This window comes from Hyaena hyaena, unplaced genomic scaffold, assembly GCF_003009895.1.
Source record: "Hyaena hyaena isolate Hyena2069 unplaced genomic scaffold, ASM300989v1 scaffold_204, whole genome shotgun sequence".
In the NCBI taxonomy this organism is placed as follows: domain Eukaryota; kingdom Metazoa; phylum Chordata; class Mammalia; order Carnivora; family Hyaenidae; genus Hyaena; species Hyaena hyaena.
The window spans coordinates 320,850-345,868 of record NW_024080837.1 but is presented as its reverse complement, the minus strand read 5'-3'; the positions used below and the strand labels follow the sequence as shown (position 1 = coordinate 345,868).

Genomic DNA, 25,019 nt, shown 5'->3' with positions numbered 1-25,019 from the left:
TCAAATTGAGTATGCAGCCTAGACCTGGCACACAGGGGCCCTTCCACAGGGCCCCAACATACAGCTCCGGTTCTGTTTCCTACTTCCTCTCTGTCAGCAGGTTTGGTTGAATTCATTTCTGCTTTCCCTCCTTTGGGCTTCTGTCCTTGGTGATGCTACCTCCTAGAATGTTCTATCCATCCTTCAAAGTCCCTATCAAGAGCTTTTCCAGACTCCTCCTAAGGAAACATAATTTCTGCTCCTAAGGAAAACCTTCTGTTCTCAGCCCAATATCATTTTGCTTTGGTTTCTTCTTGCATATGAATCAAATCCTGCCTTCTATTAGTTAGTTATATATCAGTCTTTTTTTTTTTTATAAGATTATACTCTCTTACCTTTATTCATCTTTATTCTGCAGTATTAATACTTGAGGCCTTAAACTGAAGCACGTCTCTCTCTTAGGTTGAATGGGAAGCAAACTTTAGTCATTTAGAGTAGGTGTCCATGGAAGCTTAACTTCATGTGGAATTGCTAACAAGTTTTAGTTCATAGAGGTAATTCCACATGTTGAGGTTAAGGTTAAGTTAAACTGACAGCCATGTCTACAATGTGATGGTCTTTTAATTTGCGTGGCAGGACTATTTCACTTAAGAGGTAGAGCTTCTAATTTTAGATCCAATTTTGATATATTCTCTGTATGTTCATTAGTTATAAGTAATGACAGACAGGTAGGCTTTCCGAACATGCCCTAAAATATTTCTGAATGTGTTCACTGTATATTGTCTGTGTACGATTCATGTTATAATCAAGTCTTCATGTGCTTATCTCATCCTATCTATATGACAGTGCATGCTTTATCATTTTGTCTAGAATCGAACAGATGTGCAATGCCAGCACCGATGGCAGAAAGTACTAAACCCTGAGCTCATCAAGGGGCCTTGGACCAAAGAAGAAGATCAGAGAGTAAGTTCTTTCCTCATTGGTGTGTGAATCACAATTAAGAATATTCCCCAGAAATCTTAATTCAATGTTTCCCAACTTGAGAAAACAGGTAAAGTGTATGAACAGGAAGCAGAGGACTCTATTCCCATCTTTCCGATGAATGAAAGCAGAGTCTTAGACTTTTTCTAAAGATCTTGTAACACTGAAGAATGATTACACTGAGTCATTACATAACATTAAAACATAGGTTATTTTTGTGTGTTTATCTGAAGGTGATAGAGCTTGTACAGAAATACGGTCCGAAACGTTGGTCTGTTATTGCCAAGCACTTAAAAGGGAGAATTGGAAAACAATGTAGGGAGAGGTGGCATAACCATTTGAATCCAGAAGTTAAGAAAACCTCCTGGACAGAAGAGGAAGACAGAATTATTTACCAGGCACACAAGAGACTGGGGAACAGATGGGCAGAAATCGCAAAGCTACTGCCTGGACGGTAATAATATGTCAAAAAATATATTGATTGGGAAGAATGAGGGAGTGGGTATTGAACATTTTGTTTTAAATGTATAGCGAGTGAATTACATTCCCATAATTGTAAGTGTTTCATTAGATATGCCAGAGATATAGGTTTTTAAACTGGAGGAGGTCTTAAGGGTTTATCTGGTTTAGGACTTCCAGAATCTACCCAACAGGGAGTTTTGGGCCAAGTCCTTGAACTCTCCTCAGTTTCAGTTGCCCTATTTGCAAACTAAATAACTGCCTTCTTCACAGGGCCAATGTTTGTATAAAATAAAATGAATGTCAAAGTACTTTGTAAACTATAAAACTCTAAATACATAGAAGCAAACTGAGGCTAGACACTTTGCCTCTGGTCTGAGTTCATACAGCTGGTTAAGTGATCAGAAGGAACTCAGCTATCATTTTCCTGATACCAACATTCATTTCATTATACCCCTGGGCTTCGTTTCTTTTCTTTTAAGGAAAGAAATGGAGTATTTCTGGAATTATCATACTGCTTCCAGGTTTTTAAATAATGTCAGTGTTATGCTTTCTTTTAATGAACAAGGCACAAAAATGACCTCATCATGAGGGCTATCTCTAGAAGCTCCCACTCTTCCCACTTGAACAGTTTATGATACATTTTCTTTAATTTGGAAGATACTTTTCATTATAAATCTTATATAAGTAATATAAGATAGAAAATATTTAATAAATTATATTCTTAAACATCAGAATTGGAGAAAGGGTCCTTCAAAGAAGGCCGTGGCTCTGATGGTTTATGTGGCTTTCCTGTGTGATGTTCCAAAGCACTGCCTCCCTCCTGGCTCCTATCAGCTTACAGAATCCAAGACTTTGAGGAAAGAAAACCTTATCCCCCATTTGGCCTGAGGATATGCTGTTGATTCCTGTAAAAATTTAAGGGGCAATTGAAACTTCCTCTTTCTTTAGCATACATTCCCCCACCCCCATCAAAATAGTAAAAGGGAGGCTTAAAACTTTTTTTTTTGAATTGAGAAACTTTTCCTGAGAATTTAAAGACTTTAGTAAAAATGCTTTGCAGTTTGAACATATGGGGACTCAGCATCTCTCCCTTCTAGATCCCATTTTCCATTCTCATCTCTGGTAATAGAATAATTTGAGATGGATGTCAAAAGGTGGGAGTTTCTTTTTTTCTTTTTTCCTTTTTTTTTTTTTTTTTTACTCAAAATTTCTGGCTAGTGCTATTCAAGATAAGGAGTGGACAGTGAGGCAGTGGCAACATCATTATCATTCACCAAACTTTACTGTGTGCCTATTGGGGTGTGTAGGCCCTACTAAGCCACACTCAAAGGAGTACTTTTCTAGAATAGTTGCATCTTTAAGTTGTATTAGAGTCTTGTACCATGAACAGTCAGAATAAACATGAAGCGTGGTTGTATTGAAAATTCTCTTTTATCAAGGAAATAATTTAAAAACAAAATTTAAAATTTAAAGATTTCTAAAAATCCACATTTATTCCATATTGTGTAATAAAGACAAATCTATGGATTTTCAGTTAGATCATAGGGGAAGCATGATTTTCAGAGAGAAGACTAGAACAATTTAAAAGAAAAAACAAAAAACAAAAGACCCAAAGAAAAGGTCTCTGTTGGAAACAGTTTTCTGTCAATTAACTCTAATCTGAATTAAATTTTTTTTGTAAAATTCTTACATGATATATTTCTGTGCAGAACTGATAATGCTATCAAGAACCACTGGAATTCTACAATGCGTCGGAAGGTCGAGCAGGAAGGTTATCTGCAAGAGTCTTCTAAAGCCAGCCCGCCAACAGTGGCCACAAGTTTTCAGAAGAACAGTCATTTGATGGGTTTTGCTCATGCTCCACCTTCGGCTCATCTCCCTCCAGCTGGGCAGACCTCAGTTAACAATGATTATTCTTATTACCACATTTCTGAAGCACAAAATGTAAGCCATTTCTGAGAATTTAGTTTACTGAAAGAGATAGTTATTTTAGCTCCAGGTAATAGTAATACCTCACACTTGCTTACTTTACAGAGAGCTTCCATGAAAATGATCACCCTACTTCACAGCCTTTGAGGTAGATAGGGGGAGGTTTGTTATCCCTGGTGTACCCTGGGAAGCCAGGATGTTAGGTAATCTGCAGAATCACACAGCTCATAGTACAGACTGCGGTCCAGGCCTTTGGATTCTAACTGAAGTGCTTCAGATCAGAGTAGCTTTCAAATGTAAGTTTACTTAACAAGGTCCTGCTTGAAGAAGAATGGTGGAATGAAGATGCATTTGTTTTTCTCTTCCAAAATGAAAAGTGAGTGTCATACTAAATTTAAAGCAGAGATCGTTTGACACTGAAATGCAACAAGTTTGATTCTCTAAGTTTGGCTCTGCTAGTGATCTAGCAGAAAGGTCTTAATATGGTCCTTCCATGTGTGTTTACCTTCTCTCTCTGAGTCAGGAGCAGTTTGGTGACACCACTTTCTGTTGTCTTCTTTCATCCTCCTTTGGATCAGTGTGATGCCTGCCTAATTGCCACACAATTATCTTTAGGGAAAAGAAAAATATGAAGCATAAAGAAAAAAATCAATAAACTTTAATCTTACAACTAACAATAATAGACGGTGAAACTTAGCCAAGAAAATGGAGCTCCTGTGCAAATTATATTCAAAGCATATTCCTGAATAGTTTTTACTCTTCTCTATCTGTTCTATCATTCATTTGACTACAGACTTTCCAAAAAAGTCTCAGATAAATGAACCATCATAGGCAGTTCTGTGCTTTTTAATGTAACTAATAGTTATTCCAAGAAAAATACTTCTATTATAAACAGCTAAGTCATCAGTTTTTCGCATTACAACTTCCTACGTTCATGAAGATATTTTAGGTTATATTTTTCATTGTGTTTTTCTCTAATTAAAGAATACTTTTTGTCAAGATCAATGAGCACTTCAAATCTCTTTATGTCGCTTAAGCTATTTGTTTGGCTGTTTTTAAAGGCCTGGCTAAAATTTCAAATTAGAGGGTTTTGGGGTTTTTCTCCCCCTCTGTGCATGTGTGAATTTTATTAGTACAGTATTTTTTTTTTCTCAATCCTAGAGCAAAACCTCAGGAAGCCAATTCCCCTAAAGCGTATGTGACCATGAATGACTCGGCCTTTGTTTGTCTGCCTTTTTGATCTAGGTCTCCAGTCATGTCCCGTATCCTGTAGCGTTACATGTAAATATAGTCAATGTCCCTCAGCCAGCTGCTGCCGCCATTCAGGTAAGATCATTTGCAGACCACTTTGTAAAGAAACCCGTTGACGGTTCAAGGCAATGTTTTAAAGACATACTTTATTTCTTTCATGTACATGCTTATTTTCCCTTGACCAACAGATATAAAAAAGGGGGGGAGGGGAGATAGCAGAGAGGTGGATGGAGTTCTGTCCAGGAAGCTACCAGTCTTCACTTTGAGAGTAAGCTCAGGAGTTCTCTGACTCTCTGGTGTTATGAGTTGAACCAGCTCATCAATCTGCACCCACTTGAGCCTCAGATTTCACATTGCCCCTTTACGTGTGGAATAACACTCACAGAATTTGTGCCTCATTCACTTGGTGCTGGTCTCACGCTGAGGCTCCTTGGGCTGTCCGGTCTCTCATGGCTGCGGTCCATAACCATTGTATCTGCAGCTTCAATCAGGCCCTTGTCTTTTTCTCTTCCTTCACTTTTAATTTCAGAGACACTATAATGATGAAGACCCTGAGAAAGAAAAGCGAATAAAGGAATTAGAATTGCTCCTAATGTCAACTGAGAATGAGCTCAAAGGACAGCAGGCGCTACCGGTAAGAATGCAGCCGTGTGCCTGAATGTGGGGTAGCTTCCCCACTGCCCTCCTGTCTCTTTTCCTTTCTCTTCTAATTGTTACACTAATCAAGAGTATAGATCCATTAACAAGTGTTTAAAAAAATTGTTTTTAATGTTTATTTTTGAGAGAGAGAGAGACAAAGAGTGAGTGGAGGAAGGGCAGGGAGAGAGGGGAGACACAGAATGTGCAGCAGACTGCCAGCACGGGGTCCAACATGGTGCTCGAACCCATGAACCACGAGATCATGAGCTGAGCTGAAGTCAGACACTTAGCCAACTGAGCCACGCAGACAGATGTCCCTTTATTAACAATGTTTAAACAAAAGTTGCTTGTAATAAAATGTAGTTGGTATCACCATGTGTGTTGATTAAATTAAAAGCAGCCCTCTTGCGTGGCAATAGAAACACAGTATCTACTTGTAATTGTCACCATCAATCTTGTTTTTCCAGGACTGTTATCAATTCAAAGACCGACTAACCGATATAAATGAATGAAAATCTGCGTTTATTTACAAAGCTATGTATCTGTATGATACCTACTCATTTGATTTTTTCTTTTTCTATTATTTTTCTTAACCTTGATTTTCATACTTCCTAATTTCACGTATGATTTGAAGCATGTTCAGTGTATACCTGTGAAAAAGATATGTATCATCTCTCCATGAATAACATGCCTGTTCTCTTCCGTTTGTGTGCGTGAAAGCTGTGTGGACCATTACTGAATTTTGACGTCTTTTTTGGTGATTGGCTGGAAACTGAGAAATCAGTGTGTACTTTGTGACAGTTGTAGTTCAGCAACAAAGAGAATAAAAGAGATGTGATACCCAGCAGGTATTCTCAGGAATAGATGTGTTTAGGGTTAAATCATAAGATGATTATGTGCATATGTTAGTTCGACCACTTTTTAACTCTAGTTAATGTTTTGCAATTTCTCCTGTTGCGCGGTCATGCTGAAAGGAGACTTCTGTTAATTTGCCCTTCTGCTTTCCTAACCATGTTGATTTGGCAGCCCTTCACTGCATCGGTGCAATCCGTAACATTAAAAAGGGATAGAAGCAACGAGAACGTCTGCCGAGAAAAGCACCTCTAACTCTTGAGTCCTCTGGCCTTTTTGTAGGTTAGAATGAGAACAGGACAATTCTTAGTTCAAGACAACCATGCGTGGTCCTCTTGGAGGTTATGTTAGAGTAGACTTTTGAGATAGTTCCTGGGAAAGTCGCACTTTGTGACACAGTCTCTCTGTTTGCAGTTTTAGCAAAGTGATGACAAGTGAGGGCTATTCATATAGGTGACAGACTATACTGCTATTAAATAGGCTCTTGCATCGATAAAAGGAAACATCTTGACGACTGTTTCATAGGCGCAAGTTTTGGATGATGCAACTACTTTTATCTTTCCTCCAACAGCATCTGATACCTTGTGCAACTTCATTGCTAAGTTCCTTCTCCCTTTCTTCTCCCCACTCTTTCTTTATCCCCCCAACCCCCTCCTTAAACGCAGAACCACACATGCAGCTACCCCGGGTGGCACAGCACCACCATCGCTGACCACACCAGACCTCATGGAGACAGTGCACCTGTTTCCTGTTTGGAAGAACACCACTCCACTCCCTCTCTGCCTGTGGATCCTGGCTCCCTCCCTGAAGAAAGTGCCTCTCCAGCAAGGTGCATGATCGTCCACCAAGGCACCATTCTGGATAATGTTAAGAACCTCTTAGAATTTGCAGAAACACTTCAATTTATAGATTCTGTAAGTAGAATTGTTAAGGCAAGTTAATGTTTTTGATGTGAATCAGGAAACCCATTTCTCAAATTATTGCCATTTTCTATAGCAAATGTCATGTTATTAGCATATATGAATGTAAAAGTATGATTTTAGCCTTTGTGTATGTTTTCTGAAAGATCTGATTTCGTAGGCTGTGCAGGTAAAAGGTAGCTTTTCATGCATTTCCTTCAAAATGCCTATTATTTAAAATACTAAGGTTTAAGACCTATAAGTAGATCTTAGGTTATGGAATAATGTTTGAGTTATTTTTAATTTAGTTACTTTGTTACTTTTTTATGTTTCTTTAGAATTGTGCTTTACTTTTTTTTGTTTTGTTTTATTTTCTAATTTTTTTAAAGTTTATTTATTTTGAGAGAGAGCAGGAGAGGGGCAGAAAGAGAGAGAGTCCCAAGCAGACTCCACCCTGTCAGCACAGAACCCGATGCAGGGCTGGAACTCAGGAACCGTGAGATCATGACCTGAGCCGAAACCAAGAGTCGGATGCTTAACTGAATGAGCCACCAGGTGCCCCTAGAATTGTGCTTTGCTTTTGGATCGCACATTAAGAATTGTGTTTAGTTAGAACTTTCAGCAGTCTTTCAATGTATTTGAAGTGGTAGTGAGTTCATTGGTGGTTCATGGCTCTCTCCACCAAACATTGATGATTGATTGCCAGTCCCAACAGGTTCAATGATATAAACCATCTTTAGTGAAACAAACATGAGGTTAGCACCTAAAAAGCAGATACTCAATTTATTTCCTTTGTTACCCGGTTGGTTAAAAAGCACTTATTGCATATCCATCAAACGGGATGAACATTGCCAAAATGTACCATCTAGAAGAGACCTTCTTTCTGCTTTGGACTGCATACAAATGAGAGAGTACCAGAAGGTCCCTGTGGCACACATGTAGGACCATGGAGGCGGCATGGTAGACCTGCTATGTGGCATGCCGGAACAGTTATTAATCCTGAAGCTGTTTCTCAAGAGGGACAGGTGTTTTCTCTGCATCCAGTGTCTCTTTCTCGGTGCTGTGTTTCAGGTGACGGCACATATGCACACACTGTCTCAAAGTTCTGTGCCTCCCACATTGTTTCAGGATTCTTCATCATGGTGTGATCTCAGCAGTTTTGAATTCTTTGAAGAAGCAGATTTTTCACCTAGCCAACATCATGCAGGCAGAGCCCTGCAGCTTCAGCAAAGAGAGGGCAGTCCGAGTAGACCTGCGGGCGAGGCTAGCACGGGGGTAAACCCGCACAAGCTGAGTGAGGGTTCACTTGACCCGCTCAAGCCCTTACCTCCTTCGAGGCACAGCACAATTCCGCTGGTCATCCTTCGAAACAAGCGGGGCCAGGCAAGCCCTTTAGCCGCCGGAGGCTCTAGCGCCTTCCTATTTGCTGGCGTCAGCAGCTCAACTCCCAAGCGTTCCCCTTTCAAAAGCCTACCCTTCTCCCCTTCGCAGGTAGAGCATGATTTCTGCCCAGCTATTACTAATTTTCAACAGACACTCGAGACTTAATAATCTAGAAACTAATCCTTTGGAACAAATGACTAATTACTGTTGCCCTCACTGATTTCGTTCCATTGTTGAATCTAGCTGTTGCTAAGTCATACTGCTTCCCAAAGTTTGAGCTGTCTGTAGGCTGACTGATGATTTTGTCCTAATTCTCGCTCTTTCTTTTTGGTGATTTGAAACACTCTTAGCTGCATGGGATGTGTTTTTATTTCCTTCAACACTAGAGTTTAACATTTCTGTCCCTTCCTTTTCTGCCATCCCTTCTCTCTCCTTAACAACTTTAGTAGATTTTCTTCCTGTTTGTTCACTTAGTACTTTGTGATTCACTGACCCAGGGGAGGAGGTTACCAAAGTATGTTTGGAGAGCATTTGAGTTGCAACCAGAAACTTTAAAGGTTCCAACCCATCTTTATGTGGAAAAGTTTTGGAAAAGCATAAGGAACAAATGCTTAAGGAAAACAACTTCTGTTTTAATTTTAATTTCTCAACATTGGCTTTTTGAGTTGTGCCATAATATGTTATCAGCACAGTATTTGCCATAAATATCCTCATTTCATAGAGTTTTTTTTTTTTACAAGTCACAGAAATTACATTTCTTATCAGAGACTTGTATTCCTTAATTATTAAAATAATTGAAGTCAGTAGTTAATTTGGCACTTTCAAACATTTTTCCAGTTATGCCTGTTGGATTTATTTTAAGGACAGCTTTAAATATGAACAAATGAAGCACCCACCAAAACAATTGTCTCGTTTTTTGCTTTTATCTTCCAAATTGTGTTCTGGAGAATATTAGTTCTGCAAGACTTTAGTAGATGCTCCAGAAAAATTTGAAATATATAAGTTTGGGAAACACTAAGTCAGAGTTAAAATTGGTCTCTTTACTGCAGGACCTCTTGGAGTTTTGAATGCATTGGTGTATGAATTTCAAGGAGGAGATTATGATATATGTATGTTTCCCAAATTTATTTTATCTTGGAACTTTTTAAGGAACACCTGTCATTTTCCCAGAATGATGGTGTTTGGAGAAACACAGCTTACTATTCAAGAATTTTCCACATAATGCAAATCTTCTATCATAATAATTCATAGATCGTTAAAGAGAAAAAAATAGCATGAAAGAAAAACAAGAATTCCTTTCCAAAAAATCTCTTTAATGCTTGTAATCTTAATAAAGAGTGCATCTCATTCTCTTTAATGGGAGGTGGCCTTTATTGAGAATACTTTCTTCAGATTTTGCAAGTTTTGCAGCAGTGACCCTAGATTTTATTTCTTGGAAATTACATTCCGAAACCTTGACTGCTCAAATGAAATAAAACAATACCCTATCCAATGCTATGTGTTTGTTATCATCTTAATTATTTTACATAGTGGGTCAGTAAAACATACTTGCTTGTTTTCGTGGTGTGATTTTTAAGTTGGACTGAATAAAGAATCACGGTTTAATCTAAGTAATTTTTTCCCCTTTCTTCCCATATTTAGTTCTTAAACACTTCTAGTAACCATGAAAACTTAGACTTGGAAATGCCTTCTTTAACTTCTACTCCTCTCAATGGTCACAAATTGACTGTTACAACACCATTTCATAGAGACCAGACTGTGAAAACTCAGAAGGAAAATACTATGTAAGTTCTTGGTTCAAGAATAAAATTATTTCCCCTTATTTACTTATATTTAATTAATGGAATATAGTCCCCAATGTCTAATCCATTTGCATGTATATAATTATACTGATCCACTTGCATGTACATAATCACATATATTCCCACACTGAATATATCCATCCTGGACATGTTACAACTACCTACAGGTGGCAAGTCAGAGGACAAACTAGATTACTTTTTGTAGCTCACTTGAAAATGTTCTATACATTCAGAGGTAGTCCTTATATAATTTTTCCATTCAGTTTTTCTGTTTGCTCAGTAAGGCCTTTCTTTCTTCACTGAAGACAAGATTTTCAACCTCCTTTCCTCTCTGATTACAAAATTCAGAATAGCAGTGGTATTGTTCTTTACTTAGTTCATGTTTTTTTAAATCTTACGTTTCATTTCTGAAATTTATCTATTGATAAGACTTCTTCTAAAATCCCCAGGGATATTATATGATCAGAAGCCAAGGAGTGATTAAACAGTATTTATATTCTGGGCTTAACCAATTCAAAGAAATGGCAGAGAACATCAATAAAAAAAATTCAACCTTACTATTTCCTGTTACAATAAGTACATTTTAAAAGGTTGCTTTCTATGTTTTCTATGATGAGCCTGTTTTAATGAATAGATAAAATCGATTTGTAAATGACATCAGATCTTTACCATGTTTATGACCATTAGAAAGACCTAGAGGCACTATATGTGTCTTCAGAACCATTAAAGAAAGATGAAAAATATTTTAATGTTCTTAGTCTTGGGACTATTATATTTTTAAATATTTGGAAATACATAATGTGTATATTATCTTTTTCTTAAAAGTACCTATATGATTAATTCACATACCCAATTGCATATCAATAATAGGGTATATTCAGTATAAAAATATTACATTTAATAGGTAGAATGATGTAAAGGGTTTATGTTCTTTCATATTGAACCAACACTTGTTTTCCCTTTAAAGTTTTAGAACTCCAGCTATCAAAAGGTCAATCCTAGAAAGCTCTCCAAGAACTCCTACACCGTTCAAACATGCACTTGCAGCTCAAGAAGTTAAATATGGTCCTCTGAAGATGCTAGTAAGTTTTAGCCAAGTTCTTGAGGTTAGCTGATGTATTCATCACAGACAGAAATTTTCCTCTGATGCAAACATATCCACCCTTCCTTTCAGCCTCAGACACCATCTCATCTAGTAGAAGACCTACAGGATGTGATCAAGCAGGAATCTGATGAATCTGGAATTGTCGCTGAGTTTCAAGAAAATGGGCCACCTTTACTGAAGAAGATCAAACAAGAGGTAAACACGAGATCCTTTGGATCAAGAAGGAACAAGATGTGATTCCTGCTCCCTGTTCCTTGTGGACAGCTTTTTATGTCTGGCATCAGTACTGGGTAACAGCACCACTTTTCATACAAGATTTGCCTACAAGATGCATTTAAGAGGTACTGCCAGCCTGTAGGCATGTAACCTTTCATTTGGGAAGCCAGGCCACTTCTGTGTGAACAGAAAACATGTTAGAGAGGATAAAGGATAGGGAGGGAAGCAGCTTTTTACTGTACTTTATCACTGATACACAGATGGATAGATAATTAATACATCAACTTTTAACTTTCAGATGTCATGGAGAATTGAAATTTAAATTTAAACAATAGTATCTAACTTCTAGTATAAAAGAAAAACACTGTAACTTGCAGGGATCCAGGTTTTAGCTTGGTGGCAAGAAGCATTTCCAACAGGTAGATACAGTGCCTCTTGAATTTATTTTCATATTAGGATAAATATTTAAGAGAATGGCCAGAAATTTACCCCTTTCTCTTTTTAGCTTTATTGAGATATAATTGACAAAATTGTAAGACATTTGAAGTATACAACATGATGATTTGGTATACGTATATATCGTGGAAGGATCACTGAGTTAACGGACATAACCATCACTTCACATGTTTGTCTTTAACTTCTGCCCTCTTAGCAAATTTCAGTTAGACAATACAATGTTATCCACGACAGTTTCCATGTTACACATTAGATCCTCAGATATTTCTCATCTTATAGAAATTTACCGAGTATCAGTGTTCCATGGGAAGTTCTAGTTCTAGAAACAACAAAGCACTTCCTGTTTGCTTTCAGGTGGAATCTCCGACGGATAAAGCAGGAAACTTCTTCTGCTCCAACCACTGGGAAGGGGAGAGCCTGAACACTCAGCTGTTCACACAGGCATCGCCTGTGGCGGATGTGCCAGTAAGTACACACCCATGTTATGAGATGTTGGTGCCTCGCAGAATTCTCCATGTGGCATGTGAGGCTCCTGTGGTTTTAGCACTATTTAATGCATCATATTTCTAAACATTCTCCATTACATGTTTATTTCCTTATGATTCCTTATGATCATTAATGTTGAATGTAGACATTTTGTTTCTGTATTGGAAATAGATTCTTTTTCATCGCAGATTTTTTTCATTATTTATTTTCTTGATTTGAGAGTCGTTGCCATTTAGAAAAATCTGCTGCCTGAAAATATGTATTTCTGTGAAAACAGAATGTTAATTTTTACATTTTCTTCTTGTTTGTTTATCTGTCTTCCAAATGTAGTATTTCCTCCTTGTTACATCATCTCCTGTTTGGTTTTACACAGAATCTAACATAATGCCAATCAGCATCTATAGTAGATGCCCTTTACTGTTCCTGTCATTGCATTACTTTGGTTGCCACCATTTTTAAAGATAAACTTTATTTTTTAGAGCAGTTTTGGGTTCATGGCAAAGCTGAGCCGAAGATACAGAGATTTTCTACATACCCCTGCCCCCTCACGTGCGTAACCCCCATCATTATCAACATTCTCCACTAGAGTGGTACATTTGTTACACTTGATAGGCCAGCACTGCTGACCCTTTATCCCTCAGCGTCCGTAGTTTATATTAGGGTTCGCTGTTGGTGCTGTATCTTCTGTGAGTTCAGACAAATTTATGCTATGTATCCACTGTTACAGTTTCATAGAGAGTAGTTTCACTGTCCTAAAAATTCTTTGTGGTCTACTTACTCATTCCTCCATCACTCTCCTACCCTGTCGCCAACCCATGGAAACCACTGACTTTTTACTATCTCTATAGTCTTGCCTTTTCCGAGACTTCATATAGTTAAAAATCATATGTGTATAGCCTTTTCACACTGGCTTCTTTCACTTAGTAATATGCACCTTCCTGTGTGTCTTGTCATGGCTTGAGAGCTCCTTTCTTTTTAGCACTTAGTTACCACTAAGTAACTTTAAGTGTTAAGTTTAACTTTTAAGTGTTAAACTGTTTTAAAAATTTGTAATTTATCCATGTCTGTCCTTCATGGAGAATCAGAGTTAATAACAACTGCTGATATTTATTCAGAATGTGCCAAGTGGTAAGTACTATTCTCTAAGAGCTTTAGATGTATTACCTCATTTAAGCCCAGCAGCCCTGCAAGGTTGGTAACATTCTCATTGCCATTATACCAACTGGGAAACAAGCACAGGGAGGCTTAATCACTTGCTTAAGATTACATAGCTATAAGTGGTGGTTCAGAGTTAGAACTCAGAGAGTTTAGTTCTAAATTCCGTACTTTAAAAAAAATATTTATTTATATTTTGAGAGAGAGAGAGAGGGAGAGAGAGAGAGCGAGCAGTGCATGGGTGGAGGAGGGGCAGACAGAAGGGGAGAGAGAGGATCCAACACAGGCTCCGCATGCCAGCGAGGAACCCAATACAGGGGTAAAATTCACAACCGACTGAGCCACCCAGCACCCCTAAATTCCACATTTTTAACCATTATACTATACTGCCATTAATTTGTAACTCTAAAATATTTCTATACCAACGTACAAAATAAATAGCTCTCTAACTGGAGCTTAGTAGATCTTTCATTTTCAAAAGTATGGATTTACTAACTCCTTTAGCAGGTATATTTTTAGGGCCCATCTCCTGCCTAGAACTATATCAGGACCCAAAGTTTTTTGTTGTAGAGGTGTTTGCCATGATGGGATGCAGGTAAGTATGTAGCTAAGGCCTTCTCTTAGCTCAGTGAGAAGATTTGTGGCAGATCCCTGCATTTGTTCCTGCTCATGCGCATCACTTCGTAATCATCTCCTGTCTATGGTGTCAGAATTGTGTCGGCTCTCATATTCTCCAGCCTCATTTAAATTTCAAATTGTTCTTTCCCTTTAGAATATTCTTACAAGTTCCGTTTTAATGACACCAGTATCAGAAGATGAAGACAATGTTCTCAAAGCATTTACAGTACCTAAAAACAGGTCCCTGGCGAGTCCCTTACAGGTAATTACTATTCCAACATTAGTGTCTTAAAAGCCATTCACTGAAACACTGTCATCTTGAGGGCTTTTTTTTTTTCTTAAGACTTTAGATACAGAGGAGTGATGCTTTTAAACAACTTTTGATGTCTAAAAATTTCCTAAAATTCCTTGTTGCCACTCATCTGAGACATACTAGACGATTTTATGAGAGCAGGTTTCCAAAGCATGATGAAGTGATACATTTCTAACTGTGACTGAGGGCAAGATCATGGGTTACATGTGTGTCAATATTTCTGTCTTCTGCTCTTAAATAGTTTAGACACAGTTTATTGGTATAGTTCTTTTTATTTCAAAGTTTTTGTTTTTTAAACTCAATTAGTAAGCCATCAAAACTCAGGCACTGTTCGGATTTTAAATGAAGTTTGAAATTAGCTGGTTGGAAAAGAATTACAATATATTTGACTATCAGAATAAGAAAGTCAGCTGCCAATGTTGTGTAGCTAATCTGCAGTTGGCCATCTGCTGCTGGGTTTTAATATCAAAAGAGATTTCCCTTGTAATTCTGAAGTACGGGTATGTTGATGAAATACAGCAAATTCCAGATTAATCCTGAGCCAAATGTAAATAAGAATGCAAATTTACTCCCCTAAATTATTTAAAGTGGTTCCCAACATTAAATAGCCCTATATCCAGCCACCTGCAGAGTTCACCTCCCCCACCATGCCTCTGAGCTATACCTAGAGAAACTTCATAAACCCTGGAGCATGGAGAAAACCTGGAGTCAGAAGGGGAAAGTGCTATTGCTATTTTTACTAAGAGTTAAAGGCACGGAACCAGGTTGGCTTGCTTTGAGGACTTGCGTACTTTCTCTCTCTCTCTCTCTCTCTCTCTCTCTCTCTCTCTCTCTCGGGGCTTCCCTATCATGGTGGTAGGCTTTTTCTCCCAATTGTGAGAATATTAAAACTTCTCCATTTTAGGGGCGCCTGGGTGGCTTAGTCGGTTAAGCGTCCGACTTTCGCTTAGGTCATGATCTCGCGGTTCGTGGGTTCGAGCTCCGCGTCGGGCTCTGTGCTGACTGCCAGCTCAGAGCCTGGAGCCTGTTTCAGTCTGTGACTCCCTCTCTCTCTGACCCTCCCCTGCTCACACTGTCTCTCTCTCTCCTAGAAATAAATAAAACATTAAAAAAAAAAAAAGTCTCCATTTTAAGTAGGTATGATATTTGGCATTATATTTTTAACTAATGCAAATGTAGCTGGAAGGGCTATAGGCAGTCACATCTTGTTTCTGAATTCAATGAGGTTGCTTTCCTGTCGTTTCTATCTGATCCAGCTGTTTTAGTGAGAGATGACTAGAGTGTAGGACACAGAAGAGGGAAAGCCAGTGCCTGGGGAGAGATTCTAGAGTGTTCCTGAGTCGGTCAGGCCTGGGTAGGCCACCTGTGAAAAGACTGAGAGTATCACCAAGAATTGGGACAGGAGGAAGAAAACAAATCCCACCAAGGGAGAAAGGGGCCATAGAAAGCACATTAGAAGTATGTGAAGGCAAAGGTCAGCTCCTTTAGAATTTTACCTTGCTCTGATCCTGGCTCCAAAAAAGCCATGGTTTCTTTATTTTTCTTTCCTTCTTCCTTTCCTAAAAACTTGGCCCATGGTTTCCAGAGCATAGAATTTGACTATTGCTGTTAGTACAGTAAGCTAGAGTAAACCTTACATATATTTTATAACCAAGTCTGGGACTCAAGCAATATAAGTTGCCCAATTTTTTATCTTAAAGGTTTTAGTGCTATTGCCTTTCATAAAAATGATCAGTATGGAACTTTATTCTCAGCATATTTATATCTTATTTAATGGAAATAGTAGTTATCCTTGAAGCTCAAAAGTGATAGTAGCTCTATTTTATTAATTTCTACCATATAAAGAAGTCATATCTGGTACTCTACAGATTCTAATATCTGTATATTGGGACTAAGCCATTCACATACATCATGTAGTGAGGGCAGTATTCATCAGTTTCACAAAATGGAGTAATTGAGATCCAAAAATTAATTTTAGAGTCAGTGCTTCTGTGTGTACTATATGGTTTACCGGTTTACACTGCTTAAATATATCTTACTAACTTGCCATAATAAATAACTATTTCATTTTAAGAAATCCTCATTAAATGAATAGTACACACATCCCAAGTATTTCCATTATTTTGTGTCATAGAGATCTACCTTCTTATGTCATAGAAGTATGTGATTGCTAAAATGTTTTAGACTTCTGTGATAAATATTGGAAAATTCATCAAGTGAATCTAAATACTTAAACATATACTTTTGGGGCGCCTGGGTGGCTTAGTCGGTTAAGCGTCCGACTTTCGCTTAGGTCATGATCTCGCGGTTTGTGGGTTCGAGCCCCGCGTCGGGCTCTGTGCTGACTGCCAGCTCTGAGCCTGGAGCCTGTTTCAGTCTGTGACTCCCTCTCTCTCTGAGCCTCCCCTGCTCACGCTGTCTCTCTCTCTCTCTCTCTCCTAGAAATAAATAAAAAAAATTAAAAAAAAAAATTAAAAAAAAAACACATATACTTTTTATGTTTCATATAACCCTGATTCAACAATATTTACAGAGGTTTATATGCAATTTGGTAATTTAGTTTAGAAATTTTGCTTTATCATATATTTTCATTGATGATTCAATTTGACCTAATCAGGCAGATTCCTCATTTCTCATGAGATTCCTCATACTCTCATGAACAGTATTATTGAACAAATGCAATGCTTACATGATCTGGCTATTCAATTTAAGAGTACTTAAGCAACCTAGTGCTTTTGTACTTTGTACTTAAATCAAATATTAAATGGGATTTTAGCCATTCTAGATATTTTTATCATGGTGCTTTTAATTTAAAACAACTAAATATGATTCCTAAAATACTTTAAAATTTTAATACTTATTTTTTTAATGTTTATTTATTTAGAGAGTGGGGGAGAGGCAGAGGGAGAGGGAGAGAGAGAATCCCAAGCAGGTTCTGCACTATCAGCACAGAGCCCAACCTGAGGCTTGAACTCATAAACTATGAGATCATGACCTGAGCTGAAATCAAGAGTGGGACACTTAACTGACTGGGCCACCTAGGTGCCCCCAATTTTTGATACTTCTAAAATATAAAATATCTGCCACTTTTATAGGCCAATTGTATTGTCTGTCCATCAAATAGTCTAAATAACTTAGGTATAAGAACAGTTTATTGACAACTTTAGTAATTCTGTGTTCTATCATTTCAGTTTTAATCATCCCTGACTTAATTATGACAATCACACTTTAGACAGAGCGGTAACTATTTTTGAGGCCAATATACTGGACCTGTATGGTTCTAGCTTCTAATGTACATAGAAATGCACATGCTTATACATATATGTGTAAATTACATTTACTATTTTAAAACTACAAATGCAAGAAGCTATGAGTTAACAGTTTATTTTGACAAATTTCAAACACACATAGGAATATAGAAAATATTCTATTATTTAGATTTAACAGTTATTTACATTTTGCCATATTTACTTCAACTGTTTTTATGAGACATGTTAAAATTCCAGACAATATGACATTTATTCACATATGTACTTCCAGGTGTATTTCTGAAAATAAAGACGTTTTCATATGTAACTTAATACTGTTAATCACACATTGTTAATTATGATAATTCTTTAACATTCTAGTTCTGAGGCTGTATTTAAGTTTCCCCATTAATTCAAATAAAGAATCTTGGGGCGCCTGGGTGGATCAGTCAGTTAAGCATCCAACTTCAGCTTAGGTCATGATCTTGAGGTTTGCGGGTTCAAGCCCCACATAGGGCTCTGTGCTGACAGCTCAGAGCCTGGAGCCTGCTTCCAATTCTGTGTCTCTTTCTCTCTCTGCCCCTACCCTGCTTGCCCTCTGTCTCTCTCTGTCTTAAAAATAAACATTTAAAAAATTTTTTAAAAGAATCTTTTTATTATTTGTTTGGTCAGATTGAAACAATTTTACATATTGCCTTTTTTTAATGTCTATCTATTTATTTTGGGGGGAGAGAAGGCAGAGAAAAAGGAAGAGAGAATCCCAAGCAGGCTTCACGCTATCAGCTCAGTCTCATGAGCCTTGAGATCATGACCTGGGCCGAAACCAAGACTCAGACACTTAACTAACTGACCCACCCAGGTGCCCCACTCACATTACTTTTTGTCTCTTAAATCTCTTTTAGTCTCTTAGATCCCTTTTAATCCTGTCCAATAGAACTCCTGCAGTGATGGAAATGCCCAATATGTTCCTGTCCAAGGTGACAGCTGGAATTTTTAATTTTATCTAATTTATTCTGCTTTAACTTAATAGTCACATTTCCTTCCTCTTTCCCTGGAATTAACCATTTCCCCAAAGAGCTCTGATCCTTTCAGTGGGAAACAGTATGTATAGACCAAAATCAGGGTGCTAAATATGTCGTGTGTTATGTGGGTTTTCTTTGAGAAGCAACAAATTTTAATAACTCAGAACTCTGAGTTACAGTCCATAAACTATAAGGCTTACATAGAGGCTATATTAGCCATTATGCACAAATAATGTTCTATTTGTTTTTAAAGTTACTTATGCTTTACCTCTTTCCAAAAGGAATTTGTAGCAGCCGTACAATCTTATAATTGTTGTATGTCTTTTATTTTGTTTTGTTTTAAAGGTGCTTTAATTTTAATTGTAACAGTAAACAGGGACTCTTATAATAAAAATGTTCTGAGACATTTTTGATATTTGTGTCTTTCATGTAGCTCAAAATATTATGTTAAATTTATGTTGAGGTTTTCACATTTGGCCAGTGTACCATTCCCTATGTTGTGTAGAGGTAGAGGATGGAGTCTAGAAAAATTATCAAATCTAGAGAAATAAAATTCAGCTTGGAAAGCTTGCAGTTTGGGACAGAAAAGAGATTCATGGTGGAACATTATTCAAAAGTTACCCTGACAGCGCCTGAGGCAGACACACACCCACACCCACACCAAACTCCCTCCTCTGCAAGGAGAAAAGAGCTGCCTATTTGCTTCAATATGCTTTTAATCTGCTTTACATTTTGAAATAAATACATTATGCTACTAAACATGTCTTGAAGTTGACATTTCCATCGACAGATCTGAAACTGTACTTAAGTTATAAGCCTTCTGAACTTCTGTATTTTTCTCTTAAATTATAATTTCCTTTTATTCCTATTTAAGACCTGAGTATAAAAGATGTGTTCATATGCTCTTTTTACTCACTCACTTTCCTCTTTTTTGTAACCACAGAATGACAGCCTTAAATTTTAATTTCCTGACTTGGCTTGTCATGGCCTTAGTTTTGTAAAACAGTGAGTTTAATTTAAGTGAATTTCTCAGGCCATTATTATTTAAACACATTTGCACAACATCCAAGAATCTTAAAATATTGTTGCAGGCAAGTGAAACTCCCTTTTTAAATTCCATGTGTTTTTGATTGCTCCTATCTTTATATGAATTGTTAATAAATTGTTTTTTTTTAATTTTTTTATAAATTTTTTAATAGTTTTAATTTATTTTTGAAACAGAGAAAGACAGAGCATGAGCAGGGGAGGGGCAGAGAGAGAGGGAGACACAGAATCTGAAACAGACTCCAGGCTCTGAACTGCCTGCACAGAACCTGATGCGGGGCTCGAACCCATGAACCACGAGATCATGACCTGAGCCAAAGTCGGACGCTTAACCGACTGAGCCACCCAGGTGCCCCTGAATTGTTTTTTATTAAATAGGGCAAACTCTTTTGGTATGGTCCGCATTGCTGAAGGGCACAGTAAACTAACATGCAGATAAAAGGAATTTGGGTTTTACTCTAGAATCCACCATTTGCAGATTGCATGACCTTAATTCATTAACCTCTTCAGAAAAACATGCTCTCATCTATAAATTGAGGACTATAGTATTGTATGTCCTCCTGTCATTGTATGAGGTTGGCAGGAAGATGAAATGGATATAATATTACTTTCAAAATGGCAGCACAGTTGCCCATGTACACTGGTGGTATCTATAATTAGGCAGGCAAAGGCTGTGCACAGTCTCTCAGAAAGGAGGCCTCATCTTTGGCCAAGTCTTTTTGCCCTGTGGTGTGCTATTTCCTCTAGCACATTCTTTCTCATTCCCTTCCCTATTCCACTCTCACAGAACTGTGTCAGTGGGTCACCCAAAGAGATAGCTGACTCAACTGATGCCTGAAATAAAGGTAGTCAGATCTCTAATGGTTGATCGGTTTTCTCTATTTTTCTTCTGCTTGTGTTAGCATGTCAACAGACACAGAAACAATCTGTCTACATGTGTTATCGGTCTTTCTGGGCATTTCTTAATGTAGTGTGCTGTTGTTGACCTGCTTCCCTGGATACCTTTGGACTTATTTGGTTCTACCTTTGGGCCACTTTTTTCCACCTGCCCCAGCAAGAATTCACATAGCCGTTGGTAGTGTTTCGGTGACCTGCTTTCAATATATGTTATAAACTAAGCAAGTTTGCTGTGGAAAGCTTTCCGGTTTTAATAGGAAAGGTTGAAGGAGGGGAGAAAATATATCAAGCTCAAATTCAGAGAGCCCTGACTCTTCCCTGGGATGGCAAAGATAGAATTGCTTTAGAGCAATTAGTCATTTGTCTTAATCTTAATAGTCTGAACTAATATATCACTAAGGAAAGAACTATTTTTCCAAAAATGGTGACACCCTAGGCTATGTGACATAAACTGTGTGTAAAGTCTATACACAAGTAAGATGAAGAGACCTTCGGAGGCATCTAGGACAAGCTCCAGAGGGGAAAAGTCTGTCCACATTAACAATAGTTAACTTGGGCACTGGTGGTTGGGGCAACCTCAAATCACTGTCTAGACCTTTAATTCCCTAACTTTTAAGGCTATTTTCTATGAAAAGTTAAAAATCCTGAAATTGGGGGCATTCCCCTCTTTTGTGCAGACATAGGAAGGCAATCGTGCATGAGAAAAGCTGGGTAGCCGTAGACCTTACCTTACACTTCTCCTCAGCTTTATCCCTGACTTTTAAGATATAACAGCCTTCAAGATTTTTACACTATCTCTTATAATCGATACATTTTTAAAAGATGCTCTTTTAGGAATGAATTCTTTTAGAATTTTAGTCCCGAGTAAGCATTTTCTTCGGATGAGTTAAATAGAAAAATCGGATAATCCTTATTCTTACTCTTTAGGACACCATTCATATATGTTTATTATTTAAAAGCAGAACAAAAGAAAAATACATTGCCATCTCCTGAGTTGCTTTGGTTCTACAGAATCATTTTTTATGACTTCTGCCAATTTTTTATTAGGTCCACAAATGGTAAAACGCATACCTTGCCAAGGTTTTTGACATGAGCAGCTATTGTGTGAAGTTGCAATATAAATATAATAATAACAGCAGTTGTTCAGCACCATAAAAAAGAAAAAAAAAACTGTCTTCCAAATAAAGACGTGAAGATAATCTAATTCTGACAGAAAACCACCTGTGGACATGGTCTTGACTCATTTTATTTCTTCTGTTTTCCACAAAGGATCCCAGTATTTATTTAAAGTGCCTTAGCAGGATATCCCCTTTAAAGCTTTGACAGTCTGTTTGCAGTTCACTTCTGCCCGGGAGCCATTAAAGGCCCATTACAGGATAAACAAGGTGACTCTCAGGCAAGAGTAGACGAAGGTACGCTAGGATTATTAATGTTGAAATGAATTAGGGTAGAGTGACAGGTCTGCATTCACATAAGAATTCATGTGCAGAAATCCTTAATTCTTATCAATTCTTTAGTGTAAATGAAACTAAAATTTAGGAAGGAATAAATAGGCGCAAAGATAAAGATGACAGTAGTAACAAATATTCTTCTAGCACAAAGACATTTAATCCCCCTTTGTCAAAACTATTCTGTCTGCTTGAAAAGTTGGCCAAGGGCCCCATGGCTTCAAGGTAAAGAGAGAGAAGGAAATGGCAAAGGAGAAGGCCACTGTCATGTCAGCTGTTGGACCTGAACACTTCTTTTCTTTCCTGAGTCCTTGACCTTGTGCTCTGCCTCAACTCTCTCCGGGTAGGTCTGGGTCTGCTCTGACCAGATTTTTCTTCATTGTTGCAAGAAGTACTCACAGAGTGCAGAAAAGGAGCCACACACAGTGACTACTGGGTCCTGGCCTTTGTCTACACTGGGAGGTTCAGGGGTTCCCAGGGGCTTGCGCTGCTGAGACTCTGAGCCCCAGGGCTCATGTGCCCCTGAGATGCTCCATTTGTTTCTTGGAAAACCCTGTTCTTGACTTGGGAAAATCTGTTTGAAAAGCTTCCTCCAAAAGACTAATTAAAAATGTACGATTTAAAAGAATATTGATCTTGTTTTAAATATCTGGCCCTAGAGAAAGAGCCAGACATAAATAAAGTGGTGAGCCCTGTGGGCGATCCAGTAAGAACACAGTCAAATTTCCAGTTGAGAATATGTGAAATTGATAGTACTCAGTATTCAGCTCTCCTGAACAGATTCTGGGAATCCTTTCCCAGAGAAATTGTCTGTCTTCTTCTGTCCCATGGAAGAATTGTTCTTAGATGTCAATTCCATGGATAGTTGCACTTTTACTAAACCGCGGGTTTAGTTTTGAGCTTAAGGACCCCAAATCTTACATCTGCTTGTGTTTCTGTTTTCCTCTGCGTTGCCTGCTAGATAGCTCAGAGACAACCTTGTGGCTTACACCCAGCTGGTGCACTGTACTTCATGACAAGTGTTTTATGTCCAAATCTCACCCAAATCATCATGTTATTTATTTCCTGTGACCCTGCCTTACCCACTATATAAACCCTGTTATCTTATATTTATATTGTAATTATTATGAATCCTTTGGGGGAACTAAGTAGAGCATGAATAGTATATATTTCAGTGGGAAGCAATATGGAGGGAAGGCAAGAGCCAGGGCTGTGCAGAAGACAAACCTGGGTTCAGAGCCATTCCAGTCCTCACCCTCAGAGAGGCTTTGGATGGGTTATCTCCACTCTCTGTGTCTCCATTTCCTGCCTGACTGAAGACAGAATGTACCTCCCCCTCAGGGGGGTGGTGCTGTGTAAATGAGATCATGACTGTGAAGTGTCAAACACTGGCTGCCTATTAGATACGAGTTCTATCTGTATCTTCTAGTGTGTCTGTCCTAGTGAACAGATATTTCTAAATTAATTGATACTACAAAATAGATACTGTGTTTAGTAGATTTTAATTGATTCTGTCACCTCCTGGAGCTTCTTCGCTCAGAGGACTGAAGTACTCACCAGTTTGCTTAATGAGACATATTAGGTATCTGGGGGAGTTATGCTCATTTCTTCCTCCAACTTTGTAAAACCACCCAATAGACAAAAGTGGGAAGTGTGCAGCTGTAGCTTATGGTATTGCCTGAAGTGGGGTTTTCCCTCTTCGCAATGAATGATTTCTGACCCTCAGTAGCACCTCCAAATGCTGGAGTTCTGGAGGGAGGGGGCAGAGAGTTAAGATTTTATCTGACAAAGGCTCCCTTGTATCTGCTCTTGCCATCTAGATAGAGGTCAGAATTCTCTATGCTGGTTCTGCTGGGATCGGGAATCCTTTATGGGCTCAAGTACGGGCTTCCTGTCTGACCTTGCCATTGCCTTCTTTTCCCCCATTAGCCTTGTAGTGGTGCCTGGGAGACCGCATCTTGTGGAAAGACCGAAGATCAGATGACGGCTTCTGGTCAAGCTCGTAAATATGTGAATGCCTTCTCCACCCGGACTCTGGTCATGTGAGACGTTTCCAGACAAGCATTATGGTTTTCAGAACACTTCAAAAGTTGACTTGGCGTATGTCATTCCTCCACATGAAACTTTTCATGAATGGGAGAAGAACCTATTTTTGTTGTGGTACAACAGTTGAGAGCAGCACCAAGTGCATTTAGGTGGATGAAATCTTATGGGATTTCACCCAACTAAAAGGATTTTTTAATAAATAAATAAATAACAATCTTACCTAAATTATTAGGTAATGAATTGTAGTCAGTTGTTAATATCTTAATGCAGATTTTTTTAAGACATAAAATGATTTATCTGTATTTTAGAGGATCCAACAGACCAGTATTTTTTCCTGTAATGGGGTTTTTGAAATTTTTACACACAAAAAAGGTACTCCAATATTTCACTTTTCTCAATCACTAAACACAATGCATTACTATAAATGTTGACTTAATACCATGGGATTATTAATCAAGATTGTAAATGCTCATTTATGGTTAATAACATTGGAGGTACATATGTTGTACTAAACCATTTTATGAGGGTTTTTTTTTTGTTAGCTTGCTTTAAAAATTATTACTGTGTGAAATAGTTTTATAAAAAATTATATTTTTATTCAGTAATTTAATTTTGTAAATGCCAAATGAAAAATGTGTTTTGCTGCTATGGTCTTAGCCTGTAGCCATGCTGCTAGTATGAGAGGGGCAGTAGAGCTTTGGACGGAAAGAAAAGAAACCTGGTGTTAGGTAATTGACTATGCACTAGTAATTCAGACTTTTTTAATTTTTTATATATATATATGGACT

At 37.9% G+C, this 25,019-nt stretch overlaps 1 protein-coding gene across 2 annotated transcripts in view; it reads left to right on the top strand.

Moving 5' to 3' along the window:
- Nucleotides 1-24,795, top strand: part of MYB (MYB proto-oncogene, transcription factor) — a 31,989-nt gene extending 7,194 nt beyond the window's left edge. Inside the window, exons 4-16 of one of the 2 annotated variants that reach the window (XM_039242023.1) lie at nucleotides 850-942; nucleotides 1,194-1,414; nucleotides 3,132-3,366; nucleotides 4,597-4,677; nucleotides 5,132-5,236; nucleotides 6,753-7,007; nucleotides 8,121-8,483; nucleotides 10,017-10,159; nucleotides 11,145-11,259; nucleotides 11,352-11,477; nucleotides 12,309-12,419; nucleotides 14,368-14,475; nucleotides 24,115-24,795. In XM_039242023.1, the coding sequence (XP_039097954.1) occupies nucleotides 850-942; nucleotides 1,194-1,414; nucleotides 3,132-3,366; nucleotides 4,597-4,677; nucleotides 5,132-5,236; nucleotides 6,753-7,007; nucleotides 8,121-8,483; nucleotides 10,017-10,159; nucleotides 11,145-11,259; nucleotides 11,352-11,477; nucleotides 12,309-12,419; nucleotides 14,368-14,475; nucleotides 24,115-24,231 (2,073 nt within the window). In that variant the 3' untranslated portion in view covers nucleotides 24,232-24,795. The remainder of the gene's footprint in view (nucleotides 1-849; nucleotides 943-1,193; nucleotides 1,415-3,131; nucleotides 3,367-4,596; nucleotides 4,678-5,131; nucleotides 5,237-6,752; nucleotides 7,008-8,120; nucleotides 8,484-10,016; nucleotides 10,160-11,144; nucleotides 11,260-11,351; nucleotides 11,478-12,308; nucleotides 12,420-14,367; nucleotides 14,476-24,114) is intronic. The other variant, XM_039242022.1, reaches the window with a different exon arrangement.
- Nucleotides 24,796-25,019: the final 224 nt, after the last annotated feature.